The following is a 27,785-nucleotide window of genomic DNA, read 5'->3' as shown; positions in this document are numbered from 1 at the left end:
CCCTCTTTCCAATTTGGGTGCATTGTCTCTTGTCCTTCAAGAGGAGGCTGGCTCTGTCTTCTCTATCCCACCTGTGCCCACAACCTGCAGGTCATTGGTACCAACCCGAGACCCAGCGTTGCTGCAGGCAGTACATGTAAGTTGCAACTCAGGACAGCCTAGCAGAGGAACAGAACAGGTTAGTGTGAGATCAAGCTTGGGATTTTTCTCTCTGTCAGTCTGTGGTGCAGCAAGTAAGTCAGGCTCCAGAGGTGGCCCCAGGGCTAGACTTGAACTCCACAGGGGTCTGACTTCTTAGCAGTGAGAGGCCACTGCAGCTTTGCCTGTCTGAGCCACCTCTAGGGCCTACAGAATGAAGGAGCCAGGGGAGCATTTGACCTTGAGCAATTAGTAACAGTGTACCTGCAGCAGGCATTGCAGGTTGTGTTGATTATTAACCCACCAAAAAGGGTTTATAGAGATGAACTGATAAGACCCCAATTTAAATGAGACACGTACTATGATTTATTGATGGTCATTAGCAAAATCAAAATGAAAAGAAATATTTCCATTGCAATGTAGACCTCCACTTAGAGTATTTGTGTTCAGGATATTGCCATGTCTTCCAGCATGGCCAAGCCCCTCGTCACACTCACAGTGGGATATTAGCATGTTTCTTCCAGGGACTGGACTGTGTTTTACTAGCAAGTACATCTAGGTCATGGCAAATGCGCATGCGGGTGGTCGAAGGTTGGATGATATCATCAACAAACCCTGTGTAAAAAAAACAAACAAACAAACAAAACAAAAAACCACAAAACAAACAAAAAAACCACCACCCTTAACCAATCATGAAGTGTTTGCCTCTCAGCCTTCTATATCTAGGCTGTAACATAAATTAGCAAAATCAAAACAGTACTTGGAATAAGCAGTTCACAAGTTACAAATTAAGAAAATAATTTAAAATAGCCTGAAAAGCAAATATTCCTGTGTCAGTTTTTAAATTAGAAACATTTGCTTTTTTAATTTTTGCTAAAGTTAGCAAGGCAAAAAATGTTGAGGGGGCTTTACTCACTAGTACAGCACCTGTTACTGCAAAGTTTTAGACATACCATCTCCTTCCATCTACTACTATTAGACTTGATTTAAAGGTTCAGAAGTGTTGATTAGAAGAGACATCCCTTGACTTTACACGTGCAGGACTCTTTTTTTTCCGGCTCAAACAGCAGTAACAGTCTACTGCAAAACCAGAGGGACCAATACTGCACATATTGGTTGTGGTGGAAAACAGCTTGGCTAAGTCTTCCCAGCTCTGTGGCACTATTAACAGGATTTAAATGAAGTAGAAAACCAATCAACAGAGTAAGCTAGCATGCCTGGAAACAGAGAGCGCTGACTGCAGAGTCTACAAACTGCCTTCTAGAGAACAGTTAATGCTTCAAAGCTAGAAGTAAAATTCAGAAGTAAAAACAGTGGAAAAATTTACTCCGAAGAGTGCTGGGGAACATCACTGAACTGAACTAGACTGACCCTTTCTTAAGGCCACTGGTCTGCATCTAGGACTGTCAAACAGCTTGTCAAAGCACCTGTACTTCTAAGGAAAAGGCTGAGTTTCGAGATGCTTTCCAATACCTACAAAATTGAAAATACACTTTTTAGTGCAGTCCCCACATCTCACCAGTCTCTTTCCATCTGAAGATGTGTTTTGTGCCTACATGTGTTTTTCCTTCACGTGCACAAGCTATGATTAAGCAGCACCTTTCTGACTCAGATACAAATGTCTTGCCTAAATAACTTACTCATTAGCAAAAACTTTACTCCATAGCTACAATTCATCTACATGCAATAGCAAACTCAAACAGGGGACACAATGTGTGAGATACCCATACCTCTCATGGCTGCGGGAAAGGGGTTTGCAAATTTATCCACATATTCTGCCTCTGCATCTGCCTCTTTTCCTCTGAAAATGATCTGGACAGCACCCTAGAAAGATAAAGCCTACAGGTCAGTGACAGTAATTCAGCCCGTACAGAAGAAAGCTATCTGCTTTACCAGCCCCTTCCCCCCACCACAGTATACAAATGTACATTCGGGTAAGCTGCTTGAGGGAAAATACCAGGTGTACTCATCTTGCCAGGCCGCCCCTGTGCCAGTGTGAGAGTCAGCCTGGATTTACCTTTGCACCCATCACTGCCACCTCTGCAGTAGGCCAGGCATAATTTGCATCTCCTCTTAAATGCTTTGAACTCATCACATCATAGGCACCCCCATAGGCCTGGAACAAAAACCAAGGGATTAATTAGTGTGAAGTGACCTAGCCTACATTCCTCTCACAGCTTTTACTGTTCCAAAGACAAGCAAGTGGGGCTAAATTTTACCTGAAAGAGAGCGTGGGCATCTCCCTTTTGCTACAACAATCTCCTAAGACTAGACATCTCTTCAACTAGAACCACAAAAGAGCAAGGAAAGGGGGCTGTTGGTAACTAAGACCATTCTTGACAGCAGATAAAGATGAATCTGCATATACCTGGAACACCAGGCCTCAACCTGCACCCTGCACATGCACTCAAACAAACCAGTCAGCATGCTTCTGGAATTTCCTGGCCAGGGAATGCAGCGCTCTGACTCTGCAGTGCTCCACTCTGGTTCTGGAAGTGGTCCAGACAGCAGCGATGAACAGATACTGCAGAACTGCAGAGCAAACTGCAGTAGAGTCTGTTTCAAGGCATTACTGAAAACTACAGCAAGGCTGCAAGCTTGGGAAGTAAAGGATGGTAATAGAAAGACAGAAAGAGGGAAAGTTCTTTTTTATTTTTTGCCGTGATAAGTTAAATGCCTACCAGAAAAACAAGCAGGAGGGGCAGATCAGCAAGGAAAAAGCTAAGCCTTTTAGGACCCAGAAGGTCCTGGAGCTTATGGCAGCATGGTGTGAGGTAGGTTATAGAAAAAGAGAAAGGAACAAAATTAAGTAGACTATAGCAAAAGTATATGGAAGATGAGAAACCACACGAGCATTAAATCTGCAGACACAGCGGAAGAAAGATACCATCAGCACTGGTTTTGGAAAAGGAGACTGAAGTGACAAGAATAGAGAAAGAAGATTGCAAGGATCTGCTGTGTGCAGACAGATGGCACGTCCTCAGTGAGACAAGCCAGGTGACAGAGGACAAATAATTGACTGAAGGCATTCCAGGGAGAAAGCAAAGAGCAGAAATGTGCAATTTCAGAGGAGTGCAGAGACCAAAGGAATGAAGGAACTGAGGTAATAGTCTGAGAATAGAAGAAATGGCCTCTTGTAACCTGACATGAAGAGGTGTTACCAGATGGGACAAACGGAGATGTGACAACGATAGAAAGCAGAAGTAGGACAGATGGACGAAGCTTCGCATAACTAAAATTGCTACTAGTGAAAACAGGAACTCTAAAAGAACACCACAGAACCATGCCAACTTACCTTTCTGGTGATGATAGTAATTTTAGGCACAGTTGCTTCTGCAAAGGCAAACAGTAGTTTTGCACCATGACGTATGATTCCACCATACTCCTGAGCTGTACCTACAAATGGCAAACAATTTTTTTCACTCCAGGGAATTCACAAAAACCCCATATGCAGTTTGGCAACTGTCATCATCCATTACCGGCAGCAAACCTAACAACAAGCAGAGCCGTGTTAATATCCAGGAGAAGGTAATATCCAGGCAATGTTTACCATAAGATGCTGAGCAACTCTACGAAAAATCTCTTGCCAGAAGCAGCATATATTTGTATATAAGGTCACAGAACCATAACACTCACCAGATGGTATCTTCCTAGGAACAAAATAGTTACATCATTTTCAAGACTCCAAATGTGACTAGCAGTGAAAAAAGACAACCTAGATTCACTTCTCCAGAAATCCACTCTTCTAAACCCCCTTTTTTCTAGACCATACCAAAAGGCAGCTTGGCTGCCATACCAAAGACTTACTCTAGTCTTCCTTCAAGCAAGCCCAAGATGATGCAACTTAAAGGACAGAGCATGAATTCCTCTATAAGGACTGCCACAGCAGGTGCTTCTGGAGAATGCTCATATGCAGCAGATATGAATGCAAGTCATCCATTTCATAGTTTGTTCAACACAGTTCTGTCCCAAACAGAAGCCTAGCTGACTTGACTTAGAAACAATACTTTGTTTCCTGTACTTTATTTCTAGGATTTCTGAATTTCAGAATGCTGGATATAACTCTACAATTAGTTTCTAGCAGTTTATCCACCTACTGTCTTTGCTTTCAGCACCTGAGATAACCTCTTAGAGTACTCTGGGATCTTTTTAATGGATTTAAAAAAAAAAAGTAAGATTTTAAGTAAAAGTTACTCTGTGAGATTTTTTTTTAATAACTTATTTGGTAGTCTGGTGGCTTGACTTTAGTGCTTCCTCTCAAGTGTAATTTGAGTGTCTAGTAATTTATGCCTACACTTACAAACGTGTGTTCTCAACTGCAATTTCACTTTTGGTTCTCGTATTTCCCTCCAGCCAGTGGGACTTGTCAAGCCTGCAGAACCTTCCCAGCAGCAGACATCAAAACAGCCACGTCTTCCTATCCCAAGAAGGAGTCTGAACACAGCTGGGATGCTCAGCCTAGACCCAGAAGCTGGGAAGCACTCACAGACCCTGTAATCCAGTCACAGCCTTAGTTTCTAATTCACACTTAGAACAGAGTAGCCCATCACTTAAAATGCCTCAAGTCTAAGTGCCATTCAACTGTTATTTGAACTATTTACACTGTCACCCATGGCCAATTAATATAAACTCTTTTCTGGCCATAGATTCAGTTCCAAACTTGTTCTAAATATGTGTTTTTATCCAGCTATAGGATATGAATGCCTTAAATGTCATCTCTGTGCACACCTATGACGTTGGGGGCTATTTAAAGTGTTTGGATCACTAACCCTGTGAGATGTTTTGTACACCTCTGTGAGCCAGTGTGACAGTCTTTCTTCTTTGCTACTGAACAGGAAAATGAGTTGATCAACACCCTCAGCATTTATTACTTAATCTAAAATTTCTAATGCTCATGTACTAATCTTGCCAAACTCCTTACAATACAACAGTTTAGGATCACTATCAAGCCTCACATCTCCTCTCTTTACCTTTCTCTACTTTTAAACCAACATTCTATTATGTAATATTAAGTTACTACTTTTCATCAGCTATATGGAAATAGCTTTGTTCTTGAATTCTCAGCAACTGTCCAACTCTAGATTCCTGCAGTGGCCCCTGAAGTGAACTAAGCTGCTGTGTGGTCCACGTCAGATGAGGAGGGTATGTCTACAGCAGGAAAGAAAGGGGAGAGGGCAAGAGGGAAGAGGAAGGTTTTGTTAACGCCTTCTGTATTGCCTCATTGTTAAAACATGCAAAATGCATTGTATTAAAATAAGAACTGGAATGTTGACTAGTGACATTTTGATGCTTTGATATCTGTAGAGGCCTTAAGGTAAACCTTGGTTTATACAACAGTCTTAACCTTATATTCAATTGTATGAAAGACTTAGCATGTTTAGCAGTATAACATTTATATTCCTCTCACAATCTGTTTTCTAATAGGTCATTTTGACATCAACTGCTTATATAGCCTATGCTGTCTAATCTCAGACCTTTCCGTACTGATTTACCCAAAGGTCCTAAATGACGGGCATTTTTATCTGAAAAAATGCCCTGGAGCATGAAAGAACCTTTCAAAGATACAGTGAGGGGGTTTGTGTATAACTGAATCAACAACAACCAAGGACATAAATACTTTTTTTCCCCTATAGCTGCATCCTTTTACACATTGGGGCATTTAAGTACAGCAGATGAAGCTGGCAGATGAGGTAGACAGTTTCTCTTGCTGCAGCGCTTGGATAGCAACATGGACCTATATTCAGTAACTCCAGTGCAGAGCAGATTTTGTTTGAATGCATCTTCACAGTGCCCTCCACTGCCACTCCCAGCAGTGCTTTGACCAGCAGCCTCTCCCTGCCCACAGAAGAATCAGCAGTGCTGCGCTCTGCTGTAATCCTGTCCAGAGGGCTAAGAAACAGTGTGTTGGACTGCCTTCCACTGCCTCTTGGGAAGCCACAGTCTTTGCAGGGCCTTCTGGTACCACACTATCCAGCATATAGGTATGTAAATAAAACAGCTGAGCATTTAAAGGGACGTGGAGTCTCATGATCGTAAAGAGAATAGGGTAACTTCCATACCACTTCTGACAAGGGCAGCATCTCCAGGGAATGCACTTTTTTCTTGGACAGGCCACAATCAACAGCTTTGCAATTGTGCTGCGATTCCAGACAGTCGACAGAGCTTTCCAGAGTGTGATATACCCACACTCGGCCCTGGCAAACTGGTCATCCCAGCGTCTCTATCGGACTGCTAAACACTTCAGCATTAACTTCCTGGAGGAACTGGCCCTCTCCTCAGTGAAGCCCAGCAAAGCTTTATGATCTCAGAACACACTGATAGCAGCATTAGTGGCATAGTTAAGCACTTATTTCAATATCCTTTTGTGATAACTACCATACTTAGATTACAGAGCTTCCGTCCCAAAATGTGGTATTTTAAAACCTGGCTTATTTAAGTCTACTACAGTAACGGTCTTCTCACAGAGTTTTTAAAATGGGTTTTTACCACCACCGCCCCTGCCTGCAACTAGCTGAAATATAATGGCAAGGCATACCTGGCAAAAATCCAGGAACATCCACAAAAGTAATCAGAGGTATGTTGAAAGCATCACAGAAACGAACAAAGCGGGCTCCTTTCACAGAAGAATTTATGTCTAAGCACCCTAAAGTTAAGAAAACAGGGTAAGGTATTAACCATTCCAATGATCTGCTAGTGGCAGTAATTCAAGGCAAGGTCAAAACCACTCTCTATTTTAGCTGTATTGTCTGTTAAAACAAAAGCTTATCTGTAGATACTGTGGAGAGAATCTGCCGTGAAGTTTTGCTGGTTTAGAACTAAGATTAGAGTACAAGCTACATTCAACAGGCACTCATTTCATTTTTCTGACCACTGTGCATAGAGGCTTTCTATCCCAAAAAGTAGCAGTTTAAATTATATTCTTGTAATTTAAAGTATTTTTCTGTAATTTTCTCTTTACTGATATTTTTTCAGATCAGTCATATTGAAAAGCTAGAGAGCTCTCCATATAAAAAAAAAAAAATTAAAAAAATAAAGTCCAGTAATATTTTGAGAAAGATCAGCATTTTTTGTAAACATGCTGCAAAGTATTTATGTTCTGTTTCAGTGCCATTTAGAATTATATTATGTGCTATTGCATTGAACCTAAACATATTTTGTATAAGAGCATCTATCTGAAACATTTAAAATGTTTGTTAAAATTGAGAATATCAAATGAAGACTAAAGGAATATTAAAACCTGCTGACTGTCTAGTATCTCAATAGTCATTATCTTGTAAAGATTATCAAAAGAATAAAACATCATACTGCAAGGCACAAACCTTAAAAACAAGGAGCGAAACAAAGTCCTGATTAGTGAAAGTCACTTCAGAAGTTACCTAGTTAGGAGAGAAAGCAACATCCCTCAACAGTTAAAAACGTAAGGATGGTCTTCACTATAGCTACATGTTGTACCTTCATATCTAAACTATTTGAGGTCAAGAGCCCCACATCTGTGTGTCTGAAAGCCTTTTTTTTTTTGCTATAGCTAGAAAAATGCAAAAGTTACCTCTCCCTACAGCAGAGTTTTAGGTGTTTTAATGCTATGGCAGTAAGTATGTAGTTTCCATATTATGCTTAGCCCAGTTAATTGCAGGCTGCTGCCAAAGAGGCCTTCTACCCACCCTGCTTATGTGCTCCTACCACTCCTCTTGTGCTGGATACAGCAATCGGTTAGTTACCTACAAGCAGGATCACCCTGCTGATCCACTGTTCTGTTCTTAAACTGAACTGAACACTGAAAATTAACTGGTTTTCAGATAGTTTTAACACATCACAGCTGCAATGAGATTCAAGACAAAGGGGTAGAAAAACATAGCGAGAATGAGTGGAGAACCATACAAAACATAAACAGTTCATCTCGTACCTGACAGCCTTACAAAGCCTGCAAAAAAAGAGACAAAGCAGAGAGGAGGCACAAACACTGTTAAAAACTTTCACATTGGACTCATACGGCCAACTCTAACCTGATGCTACTTTGGGTTGGTTGCCCACTATCCCAACAGTCCGTCCATTCATCCTGGCAAATCCAACAACAATGTTTCTGGCATAGGAAGGCATGATCTCGAAGAATTCCCTTTCATCCACGATCTGCAAGGGTGATAGTTAGGGAGAGCCCTTATGAGGACAGATATGTATATTTATACACGCAGGCAAACAAAATCAGTTACATTAGTATCAGAACTTTTAAAACATTTCAGAATTTGCAGAATTAAAAAAAAAAAAGGAAAGAAAGAAAGAAAGAAACCTTTTAGTCATCTTTGCAGCCTTCATTCCAGGAAGTAAGTAGTGCTGCACTTACTATAAAAACTGCCACTAAAGCATTCCATCAGAGAACATCTTTATGACATTTCCTCTGTAGTGAGCCTTTTTTTCTTACTTATAACAAATTAAAACTTCTAATCAGATGTTAAGAACTTCTTTTTTGCAACTTAATTATTGGCAGACTACACTTTTAAAGAACAACTTCCAGTGATAAAAAGCAAATAGTAGTTTCTGGAGCTCAGAAACTCTCCATGACATGTTTAATATATACCGACACATTTATACTCTATTTCTTTGCAAGTTCAGAGCACTTTATTAACAGAGACCAAGACAGCATGCTCTGCTGTGTACATCTCCCCCAAAGTCACCGACGATGCATGCAGTAGAGACTGGAGAAACACTTTTATCTGCACTAGTGGAATACCCGCACTACACCAAACATATCTATCTGGAACCGCAAATCCATGGTAGCTGCACTTCTCTCTAGGGTTGAAGTTCCAGTGTGTGCTCTGTAAAGTGACATCCACTGGTGTGTAACGCAGCATCAAAATTCACATGTTCAAAAGAGATCGTAATTATACGTGGAGCAGTAGCGACACCTATACATGGCTGCCTAGTGTTTTCTACTAGAATTCCTTGTTTTCAACTGTTTATGACAACTTTGCCTATACAGACTGCAGTTTGCCAGTCATTTCTGAGACAGAGGCAAATGAAAAGTTGTGAAAAACGTAAGTATTATTAAAGGAGGTTTATTTCCTTCCTTAATACTTCTCAGAGTCTGTGGGAGGGATTTTTTTTTTCTCCCAATTCAGTTACCTTTTTTTAAATGCCACCTTTCAACTTGGAACAGGTAGTACTGAAATTCAGAATGGAAGAATCCAGAGATTAAAAACACCCTGAGCTTGCTTTCTCCACTAAAATGAGTCTAAATGCAGCCAGCTGCAAAATGAAATGTGTTAGCTGAATGAGCACGTGGGGAGAGACAAATAAAATGGCAAAAGGGAGACATCTGTAAAGATCCTATACAAACACACACAGCTGAACTCCCCCCTCCACCATTTGTATATGCTGCCTGTGAAATGGAGTTATTCCTAGCTTCATCATCCACCCCAGAACCCTGGGTCATCTGCCACTCAACATCTGAGCAGTAGAAGGAGCAGCTGGAAATTTTAATGTTCAAAATTCAGACTCTTAGGGTGCTCTACAGGGAACTGTGACAGTTCCATGTGATAAAACTTTCACAAGCATGTTCTCTGCCCAAGCATTTATCATGTAATGAGTTGTTACAACTGGAGAAGTGAAGTACTCAGAGTTAGGCAAGAGAATTATCAGCACTGTCTAAGCTGCTTTAATAAAAGCTCCATTATTTATACATTGCAATACTGGCTTTCAGGTTTTTTAAAAAATATTAAGATGTTTCTTTCCCTGCCACCCTCCCAGGAGATCTGCCTCACTTAATGAAAATTTAATATTGGAGTTTCCAAGCTTCTGAGTGCTTGACTTGTAATTAAAAAAATATATTCTTGTACTGTCTCTGTGCATAACTGTCTCTCAGACTAAATAGAGAAGGGTAAATCTTTGAATGCGCTCTGTGTAGCTTATCACCTTTTACAAAAAAGTGACAGAATTAAAGACAGTCGTAACAAGGTGCAGGGAGGGAGGCAAGTGATACAACTCAAAGTGGGGGGTTGTTTTGAGCCCACAGAGAAAACTGCATCTTTTGTCTGTACAGTTATGCATGCAGCATAAGATGATGTATCCTGAAAACAAGTCTCAGAATTCCTTTCATCTGCTGAAATCTTTTTTTCTGTAGTTTTTGTTGTCCCTTCATTCATGGCTACTACACAGGTAAAAAAAAGTAACTTGTGAAGACTAAAAAAAATATATCTTCAGTGCCATTCTATTGGTTTCTTTCAATTATTTACACACAGAATATAATTTATCCATATTAATCTCAACAATGCTCACACTTGCAGACTTACGGAGTGTATGATGTCCAGCATATCATAGGCTTTAGTAGATTCAATTGGGACAACTGTGTCCAGCTCAGGAACCAAACGGTCACTGCAGAAAGTAAGTGTGAGCAACAATATTTACAGATCAGATGAATACCAAGACAAAACACTCAGGCAAACAATTCCACCTCTGAGACCTCATGGAAACTGCTTCTCAAATATGGGGAAAAGAAACAGGCCTCCGTCTCAGCCAGTTGTGGGTCAGGCCACTGAGCCCTCACGCACCGGGATGACAAAAGCCTGACTGATCTCTTTCTGAAGGAGACATCTCTTCTGTAGGCACCTCTGCTTACGAAACCATCTCCTGGAAATACTATTTCTCCTCTTTGACTAGAAGAGCCTAATATTACACATGCTGAGTACCAGCAGGGAACTCGAGAGGTAGGCAAATGCTACAAACGGCAGTCTGCAGAGGGCACTGGAGGCATGGTGGACGCTGCGTTTGGGCATAAGTCAGCAATGGGGAAAAGGATTTGGGACAACGAGGGTCAAGCGGCAGAAGCAGAGGAGCCTGCTTAGCCAGCGGCTCCAGTCCTTACAGCTGGATGGGCAAAATGGTTTCTCCCAATGGCAGAGCAAGGTTTCCTGTCACATACCTGGATCTACTGTGCACACAAAGTTTAGCAGCTGCACATTTACAACTCTGATCCCTTCCCTGCCTACATTGTGCACTTATGACTTTGAATAGATTTAACCATAGCAAACCTTTCTGTACTTATTTCCCCTGCCACCAAACAAGCAGAGATTCATGGGTGGGGAAAACACATCCGCTCTCAGCTTCTTCAGTTTAATGGCTGTGTTTAAAGTACCTTTACTGTTACCCTGCTTAACTCAACAGCGATGCATTTCATGTGGAGCTCTACATTTAACAAAAACACTGCCTCCCTGTTAGCAGCTGACACTATCAGTTACCTCCATCTTTGATCACATTAGCTTCATTAAGGACCTACAAATGTTAGCATTCACTGGGTCTTTGGATGCATTCACAGTCCTAATGGGGGGGTGTCAATTTTTATGAGTCATCACTGAGAAGACTTCAGGGAGTAGTATATTTGTGCTATTCCATAAAAATACTGATCTATATTTGTTATAAATGGTGTTTCTGTGGAGTTCTTATTTAATTACTATTTTAACAATGCTGTGATTTAGTACATTTAAAACGAGACAACACAAGGCTCTAGATATCTAATTTAAAACCAAAGTAAGTGATCTGCAGTTTGTCAAAATCAGGCAAAAACTACTAATGCAAGCCCCAGGGCTGTCTCTGTGCTCCCTCACACACACAGGACTAGAGAGGCAGGACTCCTTGCCGAGACAGTAAGAGATACATCTATTAATAGACTAAAACTGACAGCAACACTTCAAGTATTTTTTCCACACGATTAAGAGTATTGCATGCAAATACTTCCATAAGATGATATAATGCAACCTTAACCTGATGAAAGCAACCAATTTGAACATACTAAACCCCAAGCTACAGAAGACTGTAAAACTTTTTCTTGTCCGTAGCATAGATATGAATGTGCTCTAAGTTCTGTCCATTACCTGTAGCATCCCCAAGGATAAGGAAAGTGGAGAAATGAAATTATTGCTCCCATAAATTCACAGTGCTGTACTGAGGGAAATTATAATGGCATTAAAATGAATAACCACCATCAAAATGAAGACATTACCCAGGATATCACAAGTTTCAAAATCTCCTTCAAATCATCACAAGGGACATCTGGAGCTTGCTAGTAGAGTCACTGGACTGCAGAGGTTGAGAACTGTGTTTCTTACAGATCCCACTTACCAGGAAGGAACTGCTGCTCATCATTAAAGCAGTCATCTGAAGCCTGCGAGAGCTTCAGACACTCTCACCCAGATCGATACTGGTTTTCATTCAATACAAAAGGGAAACTGTACTCAGTTACCAAGAATTCATAATAACCTCCTCCAGAAATCTGCATGCATACTTCAGGCTTTAAAGGAAACAAAATTTGTTTATAGTCAAAGACTATAGGTAAAATCACACCATACAATATACCAAATGCAATGAACTAGACACCCTTCAAAGGCAGAGGACATATTCACCATTAGTCAACTTGGTACTATAAGGAACTTTTTAACTCTTTTGAACCCAGGCCACTGATGTCAAAAACTCCAACCAACAGAAGTTTCAGCAACAAAGACTGACATTTTTCAACACCACAAAGAATCTACCACCTAGAGGGAAAAAAAGGAAAAAAAAAACCACACACAACCAACCAACAACAACCAAACCAAACAAACAAAAAACCCCACCAGCTTCTGGACTTAACAATGAAGACAAAAGTATGTTACATTTAATTTGCATTACTTGTGGCAATTTTCTGTGGTATGAAAATGATACAAGAAGAAATAAATTACTCTAGAGGAATGGGCTTTGACTGGAGCAGTGGTAAGGATCAAACACATCAATTCAAAGCAAAAGGAGTCTATTAAGATGTCAGTATGTCCAGATGAAATATTACCAATGTAAGCATTAAGACCACAAATGGGAGAAATATTGGAGATGCTGCTACAAAAAAGGGCAAATTTAACAAATAGATCTGTCTTCACATGTACACAGACTACTAAATTGAAGTTCTTAGAACAAATTATTGAGCATTTATTATACTGTGATCCTCTAATAATGTATCTGGTGCTACGTAAAATATTGTCTCCCTTAAGAAAATAAAGAACTAATCTCTTATACATTAGTAGCTACAACGTAACTGACAGCTTCTCACAAGAAAATAAACTGCCTATTATGTGATACATTGATTAAAAAAAACAGACTTGTTTCTATAATGAAAGTAAAATATCACATTCAAGTCCATAGAGGGTAATTATTCCAGTAAAACTTGTTGAATGCTTAGAAAGAACAGCATAACCTTAGAGATAATCCTCCAAATTTACCAAATAATTTAAGAGACTTGCTTTGGTTTGTCACTATCAAACCAGAACAGTCTTCCAGCTTAATAAACTCCTAAAGATCAACACTGTAGAAAAAATGAGGACCAGTAACTAATTGACCTGTCTGACCATTCTCTAAAAGCAATTGGCAAATTTATTTCTCTAATAGCAAACAATGTATTTCGGGTACCAGAGCAGTGATTTGTAAAATCAATCCAAAAAAACCTCACCAAACAAATTGTTTCAAAGACATTGCAAAGAACAGTGAAGCATGAAAAGAAGATAACTTTCCCAACTCGCATGTTAAAATCTTCATGCATGTAAGAACCACAAGACATAGATTGCACACATCTGTAGAACTGAAAGGAACAAGTTCAGGAGCAGCTCCCATACAGGAGAGGGCAACAACCTCTTACGGGTTCCCTACAGAAAGGGCTGAACTGGGGGAGCAACTGGATCTCAGGTCAAAATGCTTTTACTCCATTGACATTGTCTGTCTTTAACACTACCAGCAAGGCTGTCTACTCAAACAGTCCCATGCTGGCTCTCTGGCTGTCCCCCTATCTCTTGGAAAAATTCTCTGATAAAAATCCAGACAGTCGCCGTTTTTCCCCCTCTTGAAACAACTCAAGTCTTTCCTTTGTGATGTTGCCAACTACACAATGAGCCTGACAGACAAGTACCTAATACATAAAACTTTCTGCCTCCTTTGCCTCCTTGTTGCGTCCCCTCCTCTAACCTTAATGAGCAGAACGTACCCAACAGACACATAACTGACAAAGCAGGGCAAGTTCTCCCCGCTTTTGTTCACTGTGCTATCTTCTGCCTCACTTGCTTGTTTCCAGGGGCTGTGACAGCCCGTCTGTACAGAGATTACTTTTCCCCACATTCTGTACACAGCCTGCATAACACTGCTTTCAGAAAATTAAAAAAAAATAAATTATCAGTGGGCACATATGTACATACACATGCATGTTGAAACACTTCCCGTATTCACACACCGCAATGCAGAATTATCAGCCAAGATCCCAGGCACAACACACTCATTTCTTTACACTCCTTGAACCAGAGAAGCCATGGAATTCAGTGGACAGAGACCACAGATCTCAGCCAGTCTCCTCTTACCTGGGATCATGGCATTCACAGACTGGAGCTGGATCACGGTTGCTAAGAGGTAAATAATTAAAGAACTCTCGGAGATTAAGTAAAGCATCTATATCATTCTCAAAGGCTCTGTGTGCGACTCCTGGAAAGAAACAGTTAAGCAGTTATTGAAATTATTTTGCAAGGTTCCATTTTCAAGCATGTACCAATAAAGAGACAAAGAAGTAACAGCAAGAATTTTTAAACCCGAGCTATTAACAATCGGGAGTTTTAAGTCACCAAATTTGACCAGCTAAAAATATCTAGAAAATGCGTGGCTGTATCAGCCTTCCTCCTTAACACGTCCGGATTGTTGATCTCATATTTAAAATAATGTAAACTGGTTTATCAGCTGTCACAGACCTAGCTGGATCCCAGCCTTCTGGAATTCAATCCAGGTTACTGTGTTGCACTCAAGCTCTGGACTACAAGTTCTTTTATAAATGCTGGATCTGAGCAGCATCTGTGTGTGTGGTTTTGGTTCATCACCAGTTCAGTTCAGATAGAATTTGAGATCCCACAGTCATTTTGAGCCTCAAGAAGATTCAAGAGTCACCAAGTTTTCCCAGAGGGGAAAAAAGTGCTTAATCTCACATTCCCACTCGGTTTATAGTTAGAGAAGTTCAATCCATCGTGTTAGTAAGCAAACAACAGATTGTTAAGAATCTTTCAACCCTTGCAAATTTCTGGACAACAAACAGAAAAACCCACACCACCCCAAGCCTGCTTTGCTAAGCCCTGCCCTCCAACAACCTTCCCACTTCTAGAATCTTTTGTGGATTTGCCACTTTCTCTTCCAAATCCCACACTCCCACTTTTCCTATTTTGTTTTTCATTACTAAAAAGGACCAGCAGGAGAGCCCTATACAGAGTAAGATCCCATGCTTAAGTAGAGTTTTATCACTTAGACTCAAGTGACACCCACAAGTACAAAAGTCTGTATTAGACAATCAGCTGTTTAGCTAGAACAACTATGTCATTTACTTTGAAGAATGATGAGTATGTTAAGCAAACTACCCAGCTCTCACCCGATACAGCAGTGTGCGTCTTCGCACCCCCAAGCTGCTCCTGGGTGACATCTTCATTGGTAACAGACTTAACTACATCTGGGCCAGTGATAAATAGATAGGATGTATCCTGGGGAAGGGAACAAAGCAAAAACACACAGTAAATGCTACACCCATGCTGCAAAAGCACCTAAGGAAAAGCCACAGTCTCTAGAGACTTTCTCCAACAGAAGAAAACAGTAGAACATAGGGACAAATCTCTTAAAAATCCTTAATGCATGATATTAAAAATCCACAGAAAATGCAATTATCCACAAGTTATTTGGGAAAGTTTTTCTTGACTTTTCATGAAAAATAAGCTTAATCCAAAGCAGAAGACCATCTCAAAAAAACCCCTTCATGTGGGTTCAGTTTGTGTCTGATCAATATTACCAGCAGCAGGTCACAATATACTCCACCCTTACCTTCACCATGAACGTGAAATCAGTTAAAGCAGGCGAATACACAGCTCCACCAGCACAAGGACCCATAATGAGGGAGATCTGTGGAACTACCCCAGAACACAGAACATTTCTCTGCAATAGGACAGACATCTAGTTTTAAAAAAAAGTGCATCTTTAAGTCTGTGCACAGATTCTGCAAGAATTCACCATCACAAACAGAAGATGACAGCTTGCTTTATTTACTGGGAGACAAATATCTGGACAGAATGTCTTGATGCAAATAGAACCAAAATAATTTTGTTGCTACCGTTTTGCTTCTTTCTGTTCCCTGACATTTGATTTCATATACCATGCAATGACTGCAAAGGAAGATGGAATGTGCAACCTCAACAGATGCTGCAGGGGCAAAAACTTCACTGAGCCTGCAGTGGTGAGAAGTGTAGTGTATGTACCTGAAATTTGAACATATAGGCATGCTATTGCTCAGAGGTAGAAGTAAGCTTTACTAACCAGCTGCGGCAGAAGTTCTTTAAAATCAGATTCCTGCACTGGCTTGAGTTTTACACAATGGTCAGTTACTGCCGTCCACCAATATGGATGGCATGTTGTCAAATAAAAAAAAAAGTTTACATTGCTCAACTGGATTACAATCGACTTCTGTAACTGTTCAACTGCATCACCCCAGATCGCATTAATCCAAAAGACTGTTAGCATCTAACTTGTCATCCCACCTGCTCGCATTCCTACTGAAAGCACAATCATGTTTGTGTTTTGTACGCTTACTTTAAAACTGTATGTTTTGGTAGGCATATAAAATAATGTCATTTCAGTAAAAAAAAAAATAAATAAATAAATAAATAAATAAATAAATAAATCAGTAGTGTGTCTAGAGGAAAAATTCATGCATCAGCCACAAAAGTATTGTAGAAGAAAACTTTCACCAGTCCAATCAGTACTGGATGTCCCCAAACAGTAAGGTTAACAGGTTCCATTGTACTGCGTACTGTTCCTTGAACAGAAACCCCTGATTTGCATCTTCTTTTTTTATCCCCCCTCCCCTCAAACTTTTTTTTCCCCACTGACCTACCATCTTGACAGAACAGGCAATTGGTACTTCTGATCTGAGTTTCTCTAGTTTTCTTCAAGTGCAGTGTCTAATTTACTTTAAGTCCCTCTTTTTCTGCAGTGGAAATCTTTCACCTTTTATCAGCCCTATTGAAAACAAATCTGCTGTGTGAAATTCTTAACATGTCTGTATTTCAGAGGCGACATGCGGACAGCTGGTGGTGGATCACAACCATCAGTCACCTAACAAAACACCCTCTGAACTACATCATGCCCACCTGTCTCAAACTGATAAACATGCAAGAGAAATTAATGTATAGATTGCCTGTGTTAGGATGTAGTGTGAATCAGCAAGTTAATTGAAAGAAAACTCTAAAACAACTGTTTTAAGTAAATTGCTTATTCTTTCATTCTTCTGACAAAGCTCACTATATAGCGCAACTCCTACAGAGCTTTTCATTGGATCACAGCGTTTTACAAGGCTCAGCATTACCCTTGTTTCAGATGGGTAAAAGGAACTAAAACATACAGTAATTTGCCCAAAGCCAAGAGGAGAACCAAGAGAACAGTCCAGGTCTCACAAGCCCTCATATATGCTGCTTTATCCACCAGGTAACACTGGCTGAAATAGGATGATGATAACCTAAAAGTTTACTTACAAACACTGACTTCAGTAAAAACGGACTTTGTCCATCTTTGTGGATGCCAAGCTTCCTGGTCATCCAGTAGCCTACCTACCAAAAATATATCTGCATAGCCAGCCAAGGACTCCACTCCCTCCTGGATACGGGCTCCTCCAGAGTCATTCAGCCCAATCACGGGTGCTCCAACCATGGCAGCTTGATCCATGACCTGGTGATGAATACAAACGCCTCATTATTGACCTAGGTAAGCTAAAATCCCAAAGCAACCAACCCCCAAAATGTACATCCCCTAGAAAAAAGTCTGTACGTGACAGAATTTGACCTGCCTACATAGTGCTCGCCTTCTTCTTTATTTGTATTAACTTTATTTGTATTAACAGTCACTAAACACTTACTGAGGTATCATGTTTTGACTCATTCAGACTGGAGGCTAAAAGATACACATTTAATCCCTCTCATGACCTTTAATATTTATCTGCCTTACTAGCTGTGCATCTCCATACTCACGCTGCATTATCCAAAGCCTGTGCTAAGTGACACAATCACAGGAGTGTCGACCAGAGAGGTCCAATCTATCTCTGTTCATAAGAGGTCTCAACTGCACCTTAAACACTCCCTCATATATGTCTAATCTGATCTTAAAAGTTTATTGCAGTGGTGATTGTGTAGTATCCCTAAGCAGTATATTCTAATGCTTGATTATCCTTCTTAGAAGTTCTTTGAGAAGACTAAACTAAATCTTTCCTCCAGAAATTTAGAAACATTACTTCTTTCCTGATATACAGTAGACAGGGAGAGAAATTAACTACTTCTTTGCCTCTGCCTTCATAAACATTCAAGTACCTCAAATCTCCCTTCAGTCTTCATATTGCTCTTCATGTTTCTAGACTAAGCACCATCGATTCAGTCACACTGTTCTTTCTAAATCTTATTTTCTAGCCCTCTGATCATTTTGGTTACTTGCCTCAAGATCATATGCAATACTCCAGCAGAGGCTGAAGTGGGAGGATTGAATTCCTTACATAAAATATTGCTGCTTATTAGATCCCAGTAAAATATTTGCCATTTTCATAACACTACAGCACTGGCATATTACGTTAAGATCTGCTTTAACATTAAGATCTGCTTTAGCTCTTAAATAATTTTCTATTACACATTGTCGGTCAATCCCCATTTTGAATTTCAAAGTTACTTTTCCCTGCCTTTCAACCATTGGTACAGAATTATATCTTATTTCAGACAATCTTTAACTTATTAAGATTTTTAAAACTTCAGTCCTGTCTTTCAGAGTGCTTGCAGCATCAGCCTTGAATTTTATATTGCCTAGAAACAGAGTAAGCATACTCAGTCCCGTTCAAATCAATAGTATCCCAGCAGTACCAAAATTCCAGCCTGAACATGAATCAGTGATAACTCTCTCTGTAGAGTTCTCCAAGGTGGCTTTGCTCCTACTTGCAGTCATTCAACATAAAACAGGGGTTCTTCATGCTTTGTGCCTGGACATCCATTTAAAAGTTGAAATATCGCTGTGGCAGACACACAGAATGACTTTACAATTTAAATACAATCCCACATTTAAAAAGCATCTGTGTGGATTGCAAACAGAGGCTCTGTGAGCCATGAGTGGCCTCGTCTGCTTATGTGAACATTACACAAGGCGCTATCAAATGCCTTATTAAAAATGAGTTAACATTTATTGCTTCTTCCTAGAAGGTCTGTCACCCTATCCAGGACAGGTTAGCAAAACAATTTCACTGACAGATTTTGCTATTTTCCAGGGCCTTATATATGGAATAAGCATTTATTTCAAGGTTTTTCCAGACACTGAAGTTCTTCCTAAAACACACATCAATAAGCACATTCAGACTACTGAAAATGCATTCATATATTTGAGACCAGACATTTTTTTGCCATACCAATGTAGGCAAAATTTGTAGGGAACATTTCAGGATTCATTCTCAAAAACACTTTTCTTCATCTCATGGACTCAACAATTTTCTTGAAACATGACATCATAGATGCAGAGATAGGCTTTAAAGCACTCCCCACCGCAAGTGGGCACATAATACTCAGAAGAGCCACACTGAATCTCTACTGCTTCAGGGAAACCATTACAGGCATTTAACGTGGTCTGAGAGACCACAAGGCTCTTCTGCAAAAGTAACAGGCAATCTGTAGCCCAGACCCATCTACCTTGGAGCTTTGCTGCAAGATGCCAAATATTGCTACCTCTCTGCAATGCCAGGAAAAAATCCCAAATGGGGAACGATTATGACCAAAGTGGCAGATCTCCAGGGAAGTCCAGCTAAGGGAGGGCAACTTCACTTCCATGTTCCACGACATTTTACATCCCTTAAGCCACTGATGAAGTTTGCAGGAGCCAAAATCTCTCTCAGAACAGATTTCTGCTTCCCAGAATTAAGCCCAGTAAGAAGAACTAAGAGAAGCGAGACAGATACCATACTACCCAGCCAGTCTTTTTTGAGCTCTCCACTGCCCAGGCTGCAGCCTCAAAGACTCTGAGCCCCAAAGTAATTGATGCATCCAGAGCCTGCAAACTTTGGAGCCTACCACTGACATTGATGCCAACCAAGAACAGTACCACCTAGGAAGGTCTCACATTTTTTTCTAGTTCTGCTACCAGCACTCTCCCTGCTTCTTTAGAAATGAGATCAAAAAAACAGTAGAAAGCATCCCAATATTCCAGCACCATTACATCCCTCCCCAACACAAAGTGACACTCCAAAGCTCCAGTGTGAAATATCAATCAAATATCAATCAATATCAAGACCTGGTAAAGCCAAGTAGTTATTATCCAGCCCAAAGTCTTTGTGTTTTCTAGTTTTATACCTTCTCACTGCTGAGGAGCCTATGCCAAAAAGTAGTTATTTCCATCAGGAAAAAAGGCCTTGTGCACCAGAAACCTTGTTTCTGATTCCATATCAAGAACATTCAGGAAGTTTTCACCAGCCCACACCACTGAACACTCACGCATGAAAGTGTTCTTGTCGTCCCCACCCCTGGGATTCAAACACCAGCTTTTCCAGTGAGACAAGCAGACAAATGAGAATAAATAGCCACAAGTGCCTGATAACAGAAGCTCTGAGTATCAAGGTGACCTCCAAGTTGTAAAACTGTTTATCTTCAGATTGTTTACTTGTTACATTTGCTTTTTATAAATATTATACACTTCCACATAGCACTGTTTATAGGAAAAAGTTTCTCCCAAGTCATTTCACATTTCTCCAGTAGACAATGGCTGGTTAATCTATATTTGTACTTTGCAAGTCTCTCTTGTCTTTTGTAGCACAGTAGAAAAGGCAACTTAATGTAAACAAAGTGTGTATTACTTGGAAAAGGTCTCTTATACTTGAAAAGCTTCCAAAGGGTGTATCTCTGCTCACCTGCACTTTCACATCTTCACTGACATGAGGAGGCAGGCATTTTCAGGTTGCCATGACATACACCAGAGTCCACTAAAGTCAGTCACAAATCATTTTCTCCAAAGCCATTAACATAACAGATTGAAAAAGGACACTGACAAATTTTTATTTTCTCCTGTGAAATATTACCTTGCAGATCTTCTGGGCATGAGCTCCAGATAAGCTACCTCCAAATACAGTAAAATCCTGGAGGGAAAACAAATTTTTGGATTAGGGAAAGAATAATTTCAGTAAAATGTTGTAAAATGTTGCAAGTAAACAGTATAATCCTACAATGCTCTATATTTGGTATGCTACTCCAAAACAACCTGACTCCCTTCGTGCAGCCTGCAGATCAATCCTGTTCAATGCAAGCCTTCTTTTCAAGTAAAAAGATCTTTTATATGCATTTGCCAGTGGATTCTATGTTATAATCACAAATTTATTATGTTTCATTTGCCTTTTTTTTCCTTCACAGAAACATTCTCTCTTTCTACAAACGTACGTGCCTCTTTCATGGACATTATCAATACTGGAGTAGTCTGGAGAAATTTCACCTGTGAGGAGGGTCCCACTGCCAGGGACAGCAGTAAGATATGCCTGCAAACAGGCAGAAATAAAAAAAATGAAAATACACCATTGTTCCATATTCATTAATTATGCTCCGAGAGTCGATTATTCTTTTATGGGTGCTATAGGGACTATGTCAGCCAAAACTGACTGTTGGTGCTACCCCCGGGCCTGAGCAGTAAGATCTTGAACAAGCAACACGAGGCCCTGGGACTGATCCAGAAGAGAAATGGCATATTGACACCTACTGGCACCAATAGAGCCCAGAGCCAACTTCTGGTGAGGTTCACTGATGCATTCCTTTGAGAGTGAGACTCAGTGGAAGTCCTAAAAACTGGGTGGACACAGAACAGCATGACTATGACTAGCAGTTGAACCAAAAAGGAAGGAACATCTCAGGTGGCAGCTCGATTTGGAGGGGAAAAAGGTCTTTAAATATAAATAAATATTTTTTTTTAAAAAGAGAGGTGTATCATGAAGGGGCACATTTAAATTCTTTTAATATAAAAACTGCCCTCTACTCGTGTTCTTCTAAAATTAAGGTCTGTGTTCGGCTCCTATCTTATGTTCACACCCACATAACAGTGCCCTTCCTTGGACAGGCTACATATCCAAGACAAAAAAGGCAGAGTGTATGACTTGCTCCAAGGTCACACAACAACAATCATTTTGGCCATGATAGCAAATTGAACAAAGGCTACTTTGTGGCCCAGAACAGAGCAGCAGTTACCAATGATCTGAAAGAAAGCCTTTCTTTCACTGTGTTAAGACTAATCAAGATAAATCTCTACCTATGGTGTTTCCTCTGAAATATTTGTAACATAAAAAGTGTATTTTATCTATCTATTTATACACTATCTATCACAATCCCTTCAACTAATCAGAGAGTTTGAACCTGAGAAACAATTCAAGGTTGCTCAAGTGCCCTCTATCCTGAATTCCACTCACTGCAATTCCAGTTGACATCTCCAGCAAACAGCCCCCATTCTGCAGCTCGAAACCCAGAAGATGGTTCTCAGAACCCACAAAGCCCTCCACTAACACTTGCAGGTCCCCACATGCCTGCAGCAGCTCATCCACACACATCCAACTGCAGGGACAGAGTCAAAGCTTGCAATTGCTTTAAGCACACAGTGCTCAGTGACTTCTCCATTAATTCACTTCTTGGTTATTAAAAACATGGTTTTGGGGGACTCCTCCAGTCTCTCAGCATATCAATATCCAATGATACTACACTGAAGTAATAACAGTTTGTTTTTTCAGAAAACTCCCACTGGCTCTGCATTCTTCATTCTTTTCATCTCACCCTTGTCACAACTGCATCTACCACCCAACAAAGTTTTCAGAAATGCTTTTTTGCTTCTTCTTGTCTGAAGGTGCCCTGCTTCCTCCCAGTGGATGTTATGTCTATCTTATGGTTACTGGTAGAAGGTAAACAAGTACATTACTACATGGCCACACTGAACTATTGTGAATTTATTTCAAAGGATAAGTTCACACTATTTAAAAAACAAGCAAAACCATACCTGACTGAAAACATAAGCCAGTCTCCCATTAATCCGTCCCCGGCCAGTCACCACACTGTCTCCAGGATACTGCATTAAAAAACAAATAAATTCATTAAAAATAATAATTAAAAAAATCAAAGCAGCAACAACATCCACTAAAAAACTCACAAACTTATACCGAGTACTAAGTCAAAGCAAAGACTGATTCTCCGAGAGGACTGGTCTTTCATGTGTGCAGTGGGGGCTTCACAAAGATTTCCCCCAGCCCTGGAAAGGAAAACTAGAGGTAATATCACATATTAGTTGTGTATTAGCGTAAAGATTAGTGAATTTTGCAGTTTCCATTCAAATTTAATGACATCTGGAGTTAAGGCAAATCATGTCCCTAAGAGACAAGATGTACCTTTTATTACGACCACCTGATGATTTTGAAGGAATGGCCACAGCACACAAACCTTTCTTGAGGTATTGATACAGGGAAAAAAAACAACCCTGGAAAGGTCAAAAAATATAATTACAGTCACCTTAAATACTTCAACGTGACCTGTCCCATTTTCCACCCTGTAAATAAGGGAAGAAGAAAGAGCTGGAAGAGGAAACGGAGATGGAATCTTAAAATCTGCTTATCTAAGTTGTCTCACTTTTTAGTAAAGGAAATACATATAGAAGTCTTTCAAGACAACAATAGAAAAGGAACGTTACTCAGCTGTCATAAAGAAATTCCAGGCATTTAAATGCTTTTTGTTGTGTGGTATTAAAAAAAAAAAAGTGTATTGTGCAGAGCCCACTCTAAGGGCCATTTATGCTCAAAGTGATCTTGTTCTCAGGAAGGTCATACTGGTCCTGGGGACTTTTCTTAGGCTGCACAGACAGCACTGCTACCAACTCATGGTTCTCGGCACACAGAACAGCAGGAAACACACCTTTAGTTCCAGACACTGTCTCATGCAGATGACTCCTAAAAGCCCAAGCAGCCTGCAGAGTGGCCTGGATGCGAGTACAAGTCTTACCCTACCTTCGGAAAGTTCCAGGAACTCAGAGAAATTCAATGCTAAACTAATATTCCAGCTCACTGGCCACAGTTAGGTCATCTGTTGTGAAACTGTGCTCTGTAAACACAATCTGCAGCTCACTGAAAGGTGAATTCTGAAGGACAAGGAAAAAATTAACCCTCTTGTCACTCTCAAGACTTCGCTGCTTCTCGTACCTTCAGAAACAGCAGTTTGTTATCAGCACTGTGGGATGCAGCGTTGAGTAACATGAGGAGAGGCAACACAGCAGTTATTTCAGTTTGCTGGGGAACAGAGTAAAAAAAATACTTAGAGAAGAAAAGACGTTTGCTCCTACACTCATTGAGAAGGGAGAAGGTCTAACACAACATCCTTCCCAGCACCAAATCCCATCAGTCTCCTGGCTACTAAATGAAAACAAATCCTTCACCTTTGCCGGTTCCCAGTGCCCCAGCTGCTCATGGTGGAAGCCTGCTGATCCCTCCCTCATCCATAGGATTCAGCCCTGCAACTTGAAGGACTGAAAACTGATGAACTGGTTTAATAACCACATAAACAGAAGTTGTAGTCACTGTACACAGCATGGGGCACTAGCTCATATAGAGCAGCTTCTCACCACACCCCAAAACCAGAATACTCCACAGCAAATAGGGCCTTTTGCTACAGGAAGATTCACACTGAGCAGGCACATCTGCACTAGCCACCTACACATCCCAGCATGTTCCATTAGTCCTTTCTGTACTAAATCACAACAAAATACTTTTCCCACGTAGTAATTTATCAGGCATCAATGTTATGCTGAGAGATTTTGGGGAGCCATAGATTTTTCCTCTACGTGATGAACATCATGTACCATGTTGGTTCATATATGGCCATATATGATACATGGCCATATATCTGAAAACTGCATAAGCAAGCAGATTGCAACTTGCTAACAGACCAGTATGAATGCTTGAATTTCCAAACATACCAGATTTTAAAGCCCTAAAGGATTTTATGACTCTATAGTTTGGCAGGCATAAATATGGATGTGAGTTATTTCATCCTATAATTCTAATGTTACCTGTAGGGAGGCAGAAGTATCTACCTGTATTTGTCCTTCATACCTAACTTGATTGACAAAGTTGTAACAACAAAGCTCTGCAGCCTCCTTTATTATTTAAAACACAGATCTAAGACAATATCCAGGGAGGTATTTGAACCAAACAGGTTCACCTTATAAAAAAAGGTACCAAGCTTAGACAATGGAAAAGTAGACCATGTAAGCGCTTAAATGGAAACTGAGAGTAATAAAAGGAAATTTGCAAAACAAAAAAAGAAAAAACAAAGCAAATAAAAGAAATTACATGTGAACAGAAGAGCTGATTTTCAACCAGCTAGCTGGCTAAACAGCCGAGGACAAAGAAACATGAGTTATATGAAATAAAAATACCTTATTCTTATTAGAGTCCATCCCAAAGTCAGAACATCTGTGTTCCACAAACATGTCATATTCATCAAAACTGTCGGGGTCCAACAGCAGAAGAATTCGTTCTCTTGCTGTCAGCTTTCCCTGAAACAGAGCAACAATTAATATAGTCATCAGATGGTTCTGGCTCTGTTTACTGACCACCAGCAGATGTAGTTTAATCAAACGTAGCCTCACTTGATCTGCTACATTTTGCCCATTAAGCAACTGCATGGCCCCAAAGCTGAAAACAGCCTATATAGTGATTATCCTCCTTAAAAACAAACATAATGCAAGCCAGACTTTGAAAATAAGGTCAACTATTAGAGCAGCACTACCACAAGATAAAGGAAACAACCTCAGAGTCTTTTCAACAAGATATAATAGCATCACAGCTATTTTTGCCTACACATTTAAATGCTGCTATTAAGGCCTTTGTTCTATTCTTCAACATGGAACCCTTCCACAGCTAAACCAGTCCTTACCAACAGTTCAAGGCTCAATTCACCACGCTCGATATTTGGCTGCAGCAAATTAGAGGAAAAAAGGAAATACAACAGCCTGCAGGGATTTTCTGACAAAATCCTTTTGTTCTTTCTTCTGTTGGACACTGGTATAAGCAAAAGTAGATTAAGGGCCAAGAATGTAATCAATTGACCAGATATGCATGTCCCTTGCTCAGTACTAATGATGCCATGCAGTAATAAATGATTGCAAAGTTCTTTTTATCTTAACCTTCCAAACAAATTTTTTTATTTCCAACCCAGGTAAGCATCTGTCGACAAAGGTCAGGGCACCAGGTTGTCTTCTTCAGGGGATGGTGTGACCCTACCTCAACATGATGTTAAAACACAGCTCAGCTTCTCTACAAAACTTCTGATCAGTAGGTCAAAAAGTTCATGAAAGTCAACAAATGCAGGAAAGACTAATGTAAGCCATAGATTTAATGTATATAAAACATGACATAAGATGTTTGGGGCCCCCAGACATGCAGAAATGCTTGCATATGGGTATGTCAGTGTCCTGAATGTAACTCAGTGAGCCTGTAACTCTTTTCAGATGTTGTATAACTGCGGGAGGGAAACTGCTGATGGGTGAACTGATCATTCATATTGTCTTTATGTGAATGACTACAACTACCTCCTTGACGCCTACAAGCCATCGTGGTACCACTAGGTCCTTGCACTAAACTGAAAAGACATCCCAGTAAGAAACAATAAACAGAAATAGGAAAACTATGTTGTCACCTCCCTCAGCATTGCCTAAATTCTGAACAATAGAGCCAAGAGACTGAAAAATCCAGCTGTTGTCATCCTTCCCATCTGTCTTTTCCTCTACCTTACTTCCACTCTTCTAGCTCTTTGCTCTCATCTCTTTGAAGATCAGCTTAGATTTGCAACATCTGCGTAAAAGATGAAGCCATGCTGGACAGTATACCTCCAAGCCCAGTGAAGTGTTAAGCAACCTAGAACTCACCATCACAACAGGCAGAAGTTGCAACTTTTGTCTATGCTACCCCCATACATATGCATTATAGCCAATCTGGTGACAAAGCTGATGTAAATGAATTCTTCTTTTTTCTGCCTGGAGTAACAGGTAATGCAGTCTTTAATACCGCTTCAGTAAAGCCGCCCCGCAAAAGCGACCCTGCAACTGAAAGGCAAAGCCGCCCCGGGTTTCCAGTACTCCAGTGATTTCCGCCTCCGACCGCGGGAGACCAGCTGAGCCGCGCCTGCGGCGCGGCACCGCTCCCTGCCTACCCTGGAGACAGCGGGTCCCGGGCCGGAGTCTGGAGGCCGCCGTGACTACCCGTCCCCTCCCCGCCGTGCCTGTCGCGAAGCGGCAGCGCCCCGTTACGGAGCCCAGCAGCGGCGAGACAGCCGGGCCGGGGCCCCACCGTGGGGGCAGCGGGGAAGGGGCTCTTCTCCCCGCCGCCCGCGGCTCACCCGCTTGTGCTGCGCGTCGATGCGGCCCTGGCCGCCGCCGAGCAGCGCGACGCGGCGCTTCTCCTCGATGCGCTCTGGCACGGAGGGCGGGCGGCCCCCGGAGGCGGCCCGCCACAGCGGCGGCGCCCCCGCCGCCCGCCGCAGCACGCGCAGCGCCGCCATGTCGCGAGCCAGCCGTCGGCAGCGGCAACAACAGCGCCTGCGCGCGGC

The 27,785-nt window shown here is 40.9% G+C and overlaps 1 protein-coding gene across 2 annotated transcripts; it reads right to left on the bottom strand.

Annotated features, from left to right (window-relative positions):
* Positions 1-486: 486 nt before the first annotated feature.
* Positions 487-27,785, bottom strand: PCCB (propionyl-CoA carboxylase subunit beta). Of its 2 annotated transcripts, XM_072867245.1 has the most exons (16): positions 27,576-27,785; positions 25,615-25,734; positions 24,380-24,466; positions 23,191-23,259; positions 21,245-21,301; positions 17,767-17,880; positions 15,985-16,095; positions 15,542-15,650; positions 14,496-14,616; positions 10,422-10,503; positions 8,142-8,265; positions 6,674-6,781; positions 3,434-3,534; positions 2,156-2,254; positions 1,869-1,962; positions 487-753 (listed from the first exon to the last, which is right to left on the bottom strand). In XM_072867245.1, exons 1-16 carry the CDS (start codon positions 27,735-27,737, stop codon positions 632-634), a joined length of 1,680 nt encoding a protein of 559 aa, XP_072723346.1. In that variant the 5' UTR covers positions 27,738-27,785; the 3' UTR covers positions 487-631. The 2 variants fall into 2 exon arrangements, with proteins under 2 accessions (XP_072723346.1, XP_072723347.1); XM_072867246.1 differs by lacking the exon at positions 24,380-24,466.

The sequence above is a fragment of the Ciconia boyciana genome, chromosome 7 (genome assembly GCF_034638445.1).
Source record: "Ciconia boyciana chromosome 7, ASM3463844v1, whole genome shotgun sequence".
Lineage (NCBI taxonomy): Eukaryota > Metazoa > Chordata > Aves > Ciconiiformes > Ciconiidae > Ciconia > Ciconia boyciana.
Note: the sequence above shows the minus strand (reverse complement) of the source record. Positions and strands in the feature narration are given on the sequence as shown.